The sequence below is a fragment of the Dendrobates tinctorius genome, unplaced genomic scaffold (genome assembly GCF_039654945.1).
Source record: "Dendrobates tinctorius isolate UK_male_01 unplaced genomic scaffold, ASM3965494v1 ptg000445l, whole genome shotgun sequence".
NCBI lineage: Eukaryota > Metazoa > Chordata > Amphibia > Anura > Dendrobatidae > Dendrobates > Dendrobates tinctorius.
Genome location: NW_027362107.1, coordinates 653,762 through 668,293, shown reverse-complemented (window position 1 = coordinate 668,293; position 14,532 = coordinate 653,762). Strand labels below are relative to the sequence as shown.

At 43.8% G+C, this 14,532-nt stretch overlaps 1 protein-coding gene across 5 annotated transcripts in view; it reads right to left on the bottom strand.

Annotated features, from left to right (window-relative positions):
* ABCC8 (ATP binding cassette subfamily C member 8) overlaps window positions 1-14,532 on the bottom strand; it is a 280,298-nt gene that overhangs the window by 209,920 nt on the left and 55,846 nt on the right. For all 5 annotated transcript variants that reach the window (XR_012227547.1, XR_012227546.1, XM_073564298.1 and 2 more), the window contains exon 4: window positions 2,417-2,583. Coding sequence is in view for 3 of the 5 variants with exons in the window: in XM_073564298.1 (XP_073420399.1) it covers window positions 2,417-2,583 (167 nt within the window). In the remaining 2 variants the exon portion in view is untranslated. The remainder of the gene's footprint in view (window positions 1-2,416; window positions 2,584-14,532) is intronic.

Below are 14,532 nucleotides of genomic sequence, written 5' to 3'. Positions count from 1 at the left end.
AACGTGGTGTGGTTATATGGTGTGCCTTTGAGTATTGTTTCTGATAGAGGGGTAGAATTTGTGTCCAAATTCTGCAGGGCTTTTTGTAAAAGGTTAGGTATTACTTTGGCCTTCTCCTCGGCCTATCATCCCAAAACCAATGGTCAGAAGGAGAGGACCAATCAGTCTCTGGAACAATTTTTGCGGTGTCTTGCCACGTCCCAGCAGGATGATTGGTGTTCTTTGTTATCAGTGGCTGAGTTTGCCTTTAATAATCATGTTAATCAGTCCACGGGCACCCATTTTGGTGAGTTTTCCAGGATGGACTCGGGGTGTCCAGGGGCTGATTCGGCCATTCAGCGGCTGAGGGAGGTATGGAGGGAGGTCCAGAGGAACATTGGGGAAGCTCATAAACTGCGGATAAGCGACGATCTACAGGACCTATATTCCTAGTGGGAGATAAAGTATGGTTGTCTACCAAGAACATTTGGCTGAAAGTTCCTTCCACTAAGCTGGGTCCCGGGTCTATAGGTCCTTATGAGGTTATTGAGGTTGTCAATCCAGTTGCCTTTCGCCTACGTCTACCTCCATCGCTGCGGATCCCCAATGTGTCCCATAAATCTCTTCTGAAGTCATTCGTACCTTCCTCTGATGGGTCTCCATCCCCTCCGCCTCCGGTTTCTGTAGATGGGCAGATGAAGTATGAGGTAGAACGGAATGTGGAATCGCGCATGGCCCGCAGTTCCCTGCAGCATTTGGTCCATAGGAGGGGCTACGATCCTGAGGATCGATCCCGGGTCCCGGCATGATCAGTTCATGTCGATCGATTCGTTCGGGCGTTTCATGCACGGTATTCTGGGAAACCTGGGCGTCCGGTGGCTCCCCCTTGAGAGGAGGGTACTGTCATGATCCAGACCGGGGTTGGAGTCCTGTTTTCCCTTTTTCCCGGTCTGGTCATGTAGGGGTTAATCTTTCAAAGCCTCAGTCTGGGTTCAGGTTGGCTATTTATCGCTGCTGCTTCCTGCAGGAGATGTCAGTTATAGTTTTTGCCTAGGGCTGCTGTAGCTGACTCTGATTGCTCTGATTGGTCCTGCTACGTTTGCTATATGTTCCTGTGTCTCTGTTTTCCCCTATTCCTGTCCTGACTCAGTGTTTCCCTTTGGTGTGCTGACTCCATGGTTTTGACTTGGCTTGTATCCTGACCTGCTTCTGTCTTTGTCTCATCTGCTTCCGACCGTTGCGGATTCCCTGGCTTGCCTCTGAATGGGAGTTTGCTTATTACCTTGGTACTGCACTATATTCTAGGATTTGACCCTGCTTGTTTGACTACTCTGCTGCCACCTGTGGTAGCCTCACTGCTGCACTGCAGGCCAGCTTTGTTTAGGTGCAGTCTTGCTTCCACTCTACTGCCATCTTGTGGAGCCTGCACCTACCTGCATTGCAGAAGAATGATACTAATGACCTAATAATAACATCATCTATAATCGGAACCCCCCATAACCCTCTGCAAAACCTCTCTCGTGCTGTGCCAGTTCTCTCGAATGCTCTACCCCAGGCAATTTGGCTAATTCCCAGTCTCCTCAGTTTCAAGCATGTTGTAAGAACTCTTCCCTGTTCTCGCTTCCTAACTTTTCCTCAGAATCTGTCCCGTCCATTACCTGTTTCCTCTCCCTCCATGCACTTAATAGCACTTTGTGCCGATACTTGTATAGATCGTGGCTGGTGTCCGGCTCTTGCTGCGTTCTCTGAATGCCCCCATTTATTTTATGATGGTAGGGCCGTACAATGTAAGCACTTGTATACCTCTTGTGTCCTCCCCTATGTCTTCACACATTGCAGCTTATGATCAGGGCCATCACTCCTCTTGGTAATTATGGAGTTACTCTGTAATGTTGCTGTTGTCTGTACACGTCCCCTCTGAACTGTAAAGTGCTGCCGAATATGTCAGCGTTATAGTAGTAAAAATATTTTACAAATGCAGAGGGATATGTGTATGTATTTCTATGTATATACAGTACCTTTAAAAAGTTGTCATACCCCGTGAATGTTTCCACATTACACCCACAAACCTAAATGCATATTATTGAGATTTTATAAGAGACCAACACAAAGCAGCAAGTATTTGTGACGTATGAGGAAATTCTATGAGGTTCTATAAATATTTAGGCGTTTTAGACTACAGGGGGATGAACACAAATGCACATCACACATTATATTTATAATTAGAAAACCTCTGATCGTTTTCTTTGCGCGTCACAAATACTTGCTACTTTGTATTGGTGTCACATAAAATCCTAATAAAATACATTTGGGTTTGCGGGAGTAGCGTGAAAAAATGTGGAAAAGTTCACGGAGTATGAAGACTTTTTCAAGGCACTTACATAGAGTGCGCTTTATCTGGTGTTCTCACATTTCTTTAGTCAGTGACGTTGCTCACCCGCACTCTGATGACGTTCATTTCCACGATCAGCAGCACACCATAGAAAATGGCCAGTAATCCGGTCAGGCAGAAGCGCAGCTGCAGGAACCCGATGCCATTGTCACAGAACTTCACAAACTTGATGGTTTTGGTAACAAACGCTAAAGTCCAATACACCAGTAACGCTGCAGGAGAAGAGGGAAAATCCAGATATATAAGATTACATCCCCACCATCACTATTACTGATGACCACCAGTACCATCATCATCACTATTACTGATGACCACCACTATCATCACTATTACTGATGACCACCAGTACTATCATCACTATTACTGATGACCACCAGTACTATCATCACTATTACTGATGACCACCAGTACTATCATCACTATTACTGATGACCACCAGTATCATCACTATTACTGATGACCACCACTATCATCATTATTACTGATGACCACCATTATCATCACTATTACTGATGACCACCATTATCATCACTATTACTGATGACCACCAGTACCATCATCATCACTATTACTGATGACCACCACTATCATCACTATTACTGATGACCACCACTATCATCACTATTACTGATGACCACCACTATCATCACTATTACTGATGACCACCATCATCATCACTATTACTGATGACCATCACCATCATCACTATTACTGATGACCATCACCACCATCACTATTACTGATGACCACTATCATCACTATTACTGATGACCACCACTATCATCACTATTACTGATGACTACCACTATCATCACTATTACTGATGACCACCACCATCATCACTATTACTGATGACCACCATCATCATCACTATTACTGATGACCATCACCATCATCACTATTACTGATGACGATCACCACCATCATCACTATTACTGACTACCACCATCATCATCACTATTACTGACTACCACCATCATCATCACTATTACTGACTACCACCACCATCATCACTATTACTGATGACCACCATCATCATCACTATTACTGATGACCATCACCATCACTATTACTGATGACCACCAGTACTATCATCATCACTATTACTGATGACCACCACTATCATCACTATTACTGATGACCACCACTATCATCACTATTACTGATGACCACCACTATCATCACTATTACTGATGACCACCACTATCATCACTATTACTGATGACCACCACTATCATCACTATTACTGATGACCACCATCATCATCACTATTACTGATGACCATCACCATCATCACTATTACTGATGACCATCACCACCATCACTATTACTGATGACCACCACTATCATCACTATTACTGATGACTACCACTATCATCACTATTACTGATGACCACCACCATCATCACTATTACTGATGACCACCATCATCATCACTATTACTGATGACCATCACCATCATCACTATTACTGATGACCATCACCACCATCATCACTATTACTGACTACCACCATCATGATCACTATTACTGACTACCACCACCATCATCACTATTACTGATAACCACCATCATCATCACTATTACTGATGACCATCACCATCACTATTACTGATGACCATCACCACTATTACTGATGACCATCACCACCATCATCACTATTACTGACTACCACCATCATCATCACTATTACTGATGACCACCATCATCACTATTACTGATGACCACCACTATCATCACTATTACTGATGACCATCACCACCATCATCACTATTACTGATGACCACCACTATCATCACTATTACTGATGACCATCACCACCATCATCACTATTACTGATGACCACCATCATCATCACTATTACTGATGACCATTACCACCATCATCACTATTACTGATGACCACCATCATCATCACTATTACTGATGACCACCAAAATTAAATTACCAAAAATTCGTCCAAAAAGAAAACAACAATGTATTACTTCTCACAACAATGATACATCAACCATGTCCCCCATGATATAAACATGGGAACACCAAGAAGCATCTCATAGTTTAATATAAAATATATAATTTTAATGAAACAATTAATTACAATATACACAGAGGGGATGCATTTAAAAGGAGGGACCTAACAATCCAAGCTGTGCCAAAATAATGTGCGGACAGTAATCCTATATCAAAAGCACATACCAAAAAATGTCATAAAATCTATATGAAAGGACAAGATTTAAACCATAATTATTTTTACAAAATATGCATTATCAATTTTTGGTTCAACCAATTTCCCTAGTAACCAGATGTGCCTACATACTGACAGGAACAAAACCCCCGATAAATACCGCTGTAATTAACATGCCCAAAGAGTTTGTGAAATAGATTACCTGACACCAAGAATGCTGCCTGCCGCACAGACAATGGAGTCCCTCTGCCCCGACGCGCGTTTCGCGGTGACCCGGGACCAGGGGCTCCTTCCCTGTGCCTAACACTAGTGTGTGCTCTAGCTCGCCCTGCTTCTCGGGATAATTCAGATGGCGAAGATGCTGGGGCCTCCGCCCTTGCCTTATCTCCTGAGTTAAACTTCCCTCTGTTCTCCAAGGTCTGCTGGGGATCTCCAATGGTTGGAGAGCCTCCGACGGACGAGTATGAGGGGTCTTAGAACGCGCACAGACACTGCAGGTGGATACGTACTCCTGGACATCCTTATGAGCACCTGGCCACCAAAAACCCCAAGTAAGCAGATCAGCGGTGGATTTATTACCATGATGTCCGGCCAATTTTGACGTGTGACGTTCACTGAGGACTCTAAGATGGAGATTAACCAGAACGAATAGTTTACCAAGCGGACAGTAAGCAGTCGTGTCCCCCTGAGCGTCAACAACCTCTCTTTCCAGATTGGAGCATATAGACACCAGCCCTTTGTGTAGAATAAGAATCGGTTCACACTTATCTCCTCCCCTAGGAAAACAACGGGATAAGGCATCTGCCTCAATGTTTGTGCTCCCCGGCCTATAAGTGACAAAAAAGTTAAACCTGGTGAAGAACAATGCCCATCTTGCCTGTCGAGGCGTTAGACGTTTTGCCGATTCAAAATATACAAGATTCTTATGATCCGTGATTACCATAACTGGGTGAACCACTCCCTCCAGAAAATGACGCCACTCCTCAAAAGACCAGAAAAAAGTAAAAAAACAAAAAAAATTTAAGTAATTGTAAAAATATTTAAAAAAATAAATAAAAAATCAATATTTATTCTATCACAATAAATATTTGAATAAAAAAAAATCTAAACGATAAAAGTACACATATTTGGTATCGCCATGTCCGTAACAACCCGCCCTAAGTTAACCCCTTTAGTGAACACCATTTAAAAAAAAAAAGACAAAAACAATGCTTTATCATCATACCACCGAACACAAAGTGCAATAACGCGCGATCAAAAGGACGGATATAAATATCCATGGTACCGCTGAAAACGACATCTTGTCCCGCAAAAAACGAGCCGCCATACAGCGTCATCAGCGAAAAAAAAAAAAGTTATAGCTGACAGAATTAAGCGATGCAAAAATAATTTTTTATATAAAATTGTTTTATTGTATAAAAGCACCAAAACATAAAAACATGATATAAATGAGGTATCGCTGTAATCGTACTGACCCGAAGAATAAAACCGCTTTATCAATTTTACTACACGCGGAACGGTGTAAACGCCCCCCCCCCAATTCATGAAAGGCTGGTTTTTGTTCACTCTGTCTCCCAAAAAAGGGAATAAAAAGCAATCAAAAAATGTCCGAAGATGGCACCAATAAAAACGTCAACTCGTCCCGCAAAAAAAAGACCTCACATGACTCTGTGGGTCAAAATACAGAAAAATTATAGCTCTCAATATGTGGTGATGCAAAAACTATTTTTTGCAATAAAAAGCGTCTTTTAGCGTATGACAGCCGCCAAACATAAAAACCCGCTATAACGCCTCTTTCCTGATATTTCCGGTACCGGAGATGTCAGTGTCTGTATGTGTAACACTTGCGGCACACGTGTAGCAGGGGTTGCCGCATCAGTATCACATGGACGGGCTCCCGGGAAGAAGCGTTACAGTATGCGCTGTTCCCTGGCGCCGGGTGCTGAACACGGGTTTCATCATTCTCCCCTGTTCTGCCAGCGATCGGCGCGAGCAGGGGAGAATGATGAATTACATTTAAGTACCGTAATAAGAGACAGCAGGAGCGGCGAGTGGGAGTATTCATCTGCTGCTCCTGCGATGAAAATACATACAGTAATTTAAAAAAAACAGCGTGGGTTCCCCCTATTTTTGATAACCAGCCAGATGAAACTCACAGCTGGGGACTGCAACCCTCAGCTTCAGCAAGGTTGGCTATCAAGAATAGAGGGGACCCCATGCTGTTTTTAAATTATTTAAATAAATAATTTAATAAAAACGGCGTTGGGTCCCCCCTATTTTTGAGCGTTCCCCACCGGGCTGAGCTGTGGTGACTTTGGTGAGAACCCCGCTAGCACTGTGAGCCGTGAATGCAGCTCAGACCGGCTGGGAAAGGAGCTCAGTGACCGAATGTAACCTCTATGACGTCACCTCCGGATACTGACACTGCATTCCCAGCAGCTCATTCACCGGTGGTTTTCAGCCGGGACGGTCGCATCTTGGCACTGCTCAGACCCAGTTTCTCACCGTCTAGATTGAAAACTGTATATCCACCAGAAATGGATTACGACGTGGGACACATCGACGGACAGGTACAGTATATTGTTGCTTTTTATTTTATTTTTATTACAGGAGACGAGGGCTTCGCTTGGATTAGGTGTGGTTGTAAGTATGGTTTACTTGAGATTAATAAAGGAGGCTGTGTCATTTTTGTCAAATAAAGGACTTTATTCTGTCTGTGTTTATTCACAATACAACTATAGGATTAGTAATGGGGCTGTCATATAGACACTGCTCCATTACTAAGCCGTGGGCTTGATGTCACCTGAAAGGTGACATGAACCCGACAAATATTACCCCACTTGCCAACACTACAGGGCAAGTTGGAAGAGCCAGGCAAAGCACCAGAATTGGCGCACCTAATAGATGCGCCTTTTCTGGGCAGCTGCAGGCTGCTATTTTTAGGCTGGGGGGAGGTAAGATCAATGGCCCCTTACTAGCCTGAGAATACCAGCCCTCAGCTGTCGGCTTTAGCAAGACTGTTTATCAAGAATAGAGGGGTCCCCATGCTGTTTTTTAAATTATATAAATAATTTTAAAAAACGGCGTGGAGTTCCCCCATTTTTGTCAAACAAGCTTGCTGAAGCTGACAGCTGAGGGTTGCAGCCACCAGCTGTGAGTTTTGTCTGGCTGGTTATCAAAAATAAAAGGTTGTTTTTTTTTTTTCTAATTACCGTATTTATTTATTACAGCGCAGGAGCAGCAGATGAATACTCCCATCCGCCGCTCCAGCTGTCACTGTTATTAGCAGCAGCAGGGGTAGGCTGATGGGAGTAATAGTCCCATCAGCTGCCGCCTGCTGTCTCTTTTATTACTTAAATGTAACTCATCATTCTACCCTGCTCGCGCCGATCGCCAGCAGAGCAGGGGAGAATGAGGAGAGCCGTGTTCAGCACCCGGTGCCTGGGTACAGCGCTTACTGCAACGCTTCTTCCCCGGTGCTGATGCGTGTCACTTGGATGACATCAATGTGTGTTATGTCTATGCACGTGTGCGAGACGTTTCATGGCCCGTGTTGACATTAAAAACCAGACAAGTCAGAGTGTTTTGCCCACAGACACACGGTCCATGGAAACACATTTGAATAGGCAAATAGCACTCCGTCCTCCCGAGTCTCTCCGCATGGCTAACCAGTACTGTACAGCCACACATGGCATTGCCACGTTCAGTAGAAATTGTGGGACAAGTTTTGCTGCCATTTTTACCCACTTCTTGTGTGAAATCTTTGGCTAAAACAAAATTTTGGTGGTAAAAATGTAGTTATTTTTTTCTCTCGGCCCAATGGTATAAAATTCTTTGACACCCATGGTGTCAATATGATCACTGAACCCCTAGATGAATTCATTGAGAGGTTTAGTTCATAAAATAGGGTCACTAATGGGGGGTTCTGCTGTTTTAGCACCTCATGGACTCTCCCAGTGGGTCATAGCACCTGCAAACCAGAACATTAAAATCTGGCGCTCCTTCCCTTCTGAGCTCTGCCATGCGCCCAAACAGTGGTTTACCCCCCACATATGGGGTATCAGCATACTCAGGACTATTTGCACAATAAATTTTGGGGTCAAATTTCTCCCGTTACCCTTGGGAAAATAAAAAATTGGGGCAAAAAGGTCATTTTTGTGGAAAAAATTATTTTTTATATTCACGGCTCTTACATTATAAACTTCTGTGAAGCACTTGGGGGTTGAAAGTTCTTACCACACATCTAGATAAGTTCCTTAGGGAGCTTAGTTTCCAAAATGGTGTCACTTGTGGGGGGTTTCCACTGTTTAGTCACATCAGGGGCTCTCCAAACGCGACATGCCTTCCGATCTTAAGTCCAGCCAATTTTGTGTTGAAAAAGTCATATGGTGCTCCTTCCCTTCCAAGCTCTGCCGTGCGCCCAAACAGTGGTTTACCCCCACATATGGGGTATCAGCCTACTCAGAACAAATTGTGAAACAACTTTTGGGGTCCAATTTCTCCTGTTACCCTTGGGGGAAAAAAATTGGATCTGAAGTAAAAAAAAATTTGTGAAAAAAAGTTAAATGCTCTTTAAAAATATTCCAAAAATTCCTGTGAAATCCCTAAAGGGTTAATAAACTTCTTGAATGTGGTCTTGAGCACCTTGAGGGGTGCAGTTTTTGGAATGGTGTTACTTTTGGGTATTTTCTATCATATAGACCCCTCAAAGTGACTTCAAATGTGATGTGGTCCCTAAAAAAATAAAATGGTGTTGCAAAAAAAGATAAACATTAACATGCAAACCACCCTTTGGGGTAAAGTGGTTAATAAAGTGTTGAAAGACGGTGGGCGCATTTGTCAACCCAAAAGGCATCACCAGATGCTCACAGTGCCCTTCAGGCGCATATTGAACGCAGTCTTCCACTGTACACCTCCACTATTACCGCCTCTGTACAAATCCCTGGTTACACCGCACATGGAGGACTGTGTACAGTTTTGGGCACCGGTGCTCAGGAAGGATATAATGGGACTTGAGCGAGTACAAAGGAGGGCAACAAAATTCATAAAGGGGATGGGGGAACTACAATACCCAGAGAGATTAGCAAAACTAGGATTATTTATTCTAGAAAAAAGACGACTGAGGGGCGATCTAATAACCATGTATAAGTGTATAAGGGGACAATACAAATATCTCTCCGTGGATCTGTTTATACCAAGGAAGGTGACGGTCACAAGGGGGCATTCTCTGCGTCTGGAGGAGAGAAGGTTTCTCCACCAACATAGAAGAGGATTCTTTACTGTTAGGGCAGTGAGAATCTGGAATTCCCTGCCTGAGGAGGTGGTGATGGCGAACTCAGCCGAGGGGTTCAGGAGAGGCCTGGATGTCTTCCTGGAGCGTAACAATATTGTATCTTACAGTGATTAGGTTCTCTAGAAGGACGTAGATCTGGAGATTTATTCTGACGGAATATAGGCTGAGCTGGATGGACACAGGGCTTTTTTTGGCCTTACTAACTATGTTACTCATTCTTCTCTTTAATGCGGATGAGATTATACGCCCCCTGAGGTCCATCTTAGAGAACCATTTTGCCCCTACAATTTGATTAAAGAAGTCAGGGATGAGAGGGAGCGGATACGGATCATGGACAGTGATTGTATTGAGTTCCCGGAAATCCAGGCAAGGACATAACCCTCCATCTTTTTTCTTTACAAAAAAGAACCCCGCGGCAATGGGGGATGAGGATGGTCTGATCCGGCCCTTAACCAGACTTTCCGTGATATAGTCCTTCATGGCCTGCCTCTCTGAACCAGAGATATTATACAGTCTGCTCTTAGGCAGCTTGGCACCAGGAACGAGATTAATGGCTCAATCATATGGACAATGGGGAGGGAACTCTTGGCTCCCCTGCTCAGAGAAAACATTCCCAAAATCTGACAGATAACTACGCATGTACTGGGTATCCACCCTAGCAAACTGGTACCCAAGCAGTGTCCTTGACAATACAAACTCCATTTTACCACTTTCTGAGTCTGCCAATCTATCAAAGGATTGTGTTGAGCGAGCCAAGGAAGTCCAAGAACCACATGTGAGGGCCGACCCTCTAGCACAGAGCAGTCTATTACCTCAGCGTGAATGACCCCCACCTGAAGCCGCAAGTCTCAGCCAACTTGAGTAAAGTGCCCCTGTCTCAAGGGAGGGGAGTTGGTGTCAATTATGGGTATGGGTCTGGACAGAGTATGTGGGATGAGGTCTTGGACCTGGACGTATCGAGCGTCGATCAAATTAAACCGCACCCCACTGTCCAGAAATGCAGAAACCTCTACCTTAATTCCAGGCAAGTGGATTATGGCTGGTAAAAAAAAAATAGGGCGACAAAGACAAGGAGTAACTGAAAACTCCACACACACCAAATATTCACTCACATATAACAGAGGAGTCCACCAGGGTGTGCAGGAAGGGGAAGAAACCAAAATAGGAAAGGATAAGGAATTACTAAGCATACAAACCAGTCGCTTATAGCTCCTCCAGCACTCCTTCTCATACTAACCTCTCACCCTCCTTTAGCCATGCAGCACAAAGCTACCTCTGACAAGGATTAGTAATAGAGCCCAGATTATATAGGGAAAAGGAGTGGCTAACCGAGAACAGGGAATTCCAACATGGCCAATTAATCCCTGTTCTGCCAGAAGAAATAAACACATTTAATATGATAGAGAAGATGCTGTGGTCTTCTGGCTCCACGCTGTTGCGATAATCCCATGACAAACACATCATCATCACTTTTACTCATGACCAACACCATCATGACCTTTACTGATGACCACCATCACTGATGAGCCCCGCCGTCATCACTGTTACTGATGACGACCACCAGCATCATAAATATTCCTGATGACCACCGCGACCACCATGACGACTATTACTGATGACCACCACCATCATCACTATTACTGATTACCACCGCCACCACCATCATCACCACTATTACGACTACTACTGATGACCACCGCCATCATCACTATTACTGATGACCACCACCACCATTATTACTGATGACCACCACCATCATCACTATTACTGATGATAACCTCCATCATCACTATTACTGATGACCACCGCCACCATCACTATTACTGATGACCACCGCCACCACTATTATCACTATTACTGATGACTATCGCCACCATCACTATTACTGATGACCACCACCACCATCATGACTACTACTGATGACCACCGCCATCATCACTACTACTGATGACCACCACCACCATCATGACTACTACTGATGACCACCGCCATCATCACTATTACTGATCACAACCGCCATCATCACTATTACTGATGACCACTGCCACCACCATTATCACTATTACTGATGACCACCTCCACCACCATTATCACTATTACTGATGACTATCGCCACCATCACTATTACTGATGACCACCAACACCACCATCACGACTACTACTGATGACCACCCCCATCATCACTATTACCGATGACCACAGCGTCACCATTATTACTGATGACCACCGCCACCACCGTTACTGATTACCACAACCATCCTTACTATTACTGATGACCACCGCCACCACCATTATCACTATAATAATAATAATAATCTTTATTTTCATATAGCGCTAACATATTCCGCAGCGCTTTACAGTTTGCACATATTATCATCACTGATAATCTAAATTCCCTATCAGTATGTCTTTAGAATGTGGGAGGAAACCGGAGTGCCCGGAGGAAACCCACGCAAACACGGGGAGAACATACAAACTCCTTGCAGATGTTGTCCTTGGTGGGATTCGAACCCAGGACCCCAGCGCTGCAAGGCTGCAGCGCTAACCACTGAGCCACCGTGCCACCCCACTATTACTGATGACCACCGCCACCACCATCACGACTACTACTGATGACCACCGCCATCATCACTATCACTGATGACCACCGCCACAACCATTATCACTATTACTGATAACCACCACCATCGTCACTATCACTGATGACCACCACCATCACCACTGTTACTGAAGACCACCGCCATCATCACTATTACTGATGACAACCGCCACCAACACTATCACTATTGCTGATAACCATCATCACTATCACCGATGACCACCACCATCACCATCACTCTTACTGATGACAACCGCCACCAACACTATCACTATTGCTGATAACCATCATCACTATCACCGATGACCACCACCATCACCACTGTTACTGAACACTACCGCCACCACCATCACTCTTACTGATGACAACCGCCATCATCACTGTTACTCATGACAGCCACCACCATCATCCCTATTACTGACTAGTAGAATACCCACAGCTTTGCTTGTGGTAAAATAGGTTAAATTGTTGGTTATGGTAGCTAAAGTAAAATTTTCAGTGTCACCCTGACATTGACACTTTCAGAGTGCCTACAGTAATTTTTTTTTCCCCCACTTTAAATTTTTATTATTTTGTCATTTTACCAATTTGTCAGTCACAACTGTTGTTTTCCCCTCAGCACTTTCACCTTCACATCTCTCCATTATATGTATGTGACCAAACTTTGGGGGCCACAATCTCATGATGGGGGCACGCTAGCGAGATGTAACGTGCGCAGTATTCTGCTCCTGTGGGTGGAGAGGGGGTGTGCCAGATTTCACCCAAGTAGGGCGAGAACTGTGGATTTGTATAGAGCGGGCTACTACAGATGTTGAGTTGTATATATATAGATTACCACAGCCCCCACCATCATCACCAATAGTGATGACCCCTATTGATTGGTCACACTTGCTATTTAGTGCGGGGTCTTCTGTAGCGTGAGGGGTTGTTATAGATAAAAATTACAATCCATACAGACATCTCCAGAGAAGGCAGAAGAGCTGACAGTTCAGTCTCCTTGAAGTAGGCTTTCACATTGAACATATTGGATTAATTCAACCTAGGAACACAGGGAAATGAGAAAGGGAACTGTTGTGAGTTCATTTTCCCCTTCACCATTGAGGTCTGATGAACTCCCTCTTCTGGTGAAGGAAGGCAGTGGGGCTGATTACCAAACACCTGTGCAGGATGATGATGACTGGGTGACGGGAATTGCTGACTGGATATAAGGCAGCCGACGCCCTTCTGCCTTGCTGGTGATCTCTCTGAGGGATTCTAGGAGACCAGTCTGATTCCTGCTCCTCAAAAGCTAAGTTTTCTGCTCTGCTTTTTGCATTTGTGTTTTTGGTTTTGCTTTGCCTTGTTTTTATGGATTTCTGCCATTCCCTGCTGGGGTGAGCTGAATTCCTTTTTGCTCTGTCTTCAGAAAATACCTGAGTACTGATATAGTCTTTTTGAAGCCTAGCGTCTTCAGGGCTTTTTTCCCTATTAGTCTGTTGGCTCTTGTTTTGATAAGGTTTTGGCGGATTGCAGACAGCAGCTTTTCTATCCTTAAACCAAAAAACCAATCCACATAGTCAGGTGGAAAAGCCTCTAGACCAATACATTAGACCAAAAAAGGAAAAAACAAAGGGGAATATCTAAAAAATAATAATAATATTATTTAAACCCAATATAGTTGAGGCTACACATTAGTGTATGTTGGAATACTCAGAATATTAATCATGTAGCAGTAAACCCTGAAGAAATAGAGGCTCACAATGTATCTAAAGATCATGCAAAAATTTATTAATCATGACAAAGTGACAAAAAGTTAAATCATGGGTATGCACACACAGATAGGCAGGGAATAAGGGAAAGGGAAAGAGGAATAAGGGTGTGGAGTAAAAAGCATAACTTTACAGCAGCAACCATTACAAAAAATAACAAAATAAGTAAGATGTAAAGTTTATAAGTATCCGTTGCATGCATGGGAATTATAAATATACCACACTCCTAACAGAGAAAAAAGAAAAAGAGGAACGCCTCCTGAACTCCATAAAACGGCAGCACCCTCATCTGTTAATTAAGGCTTAAGAGGGACCCTCCTGTCTCCTATCTCGTGACC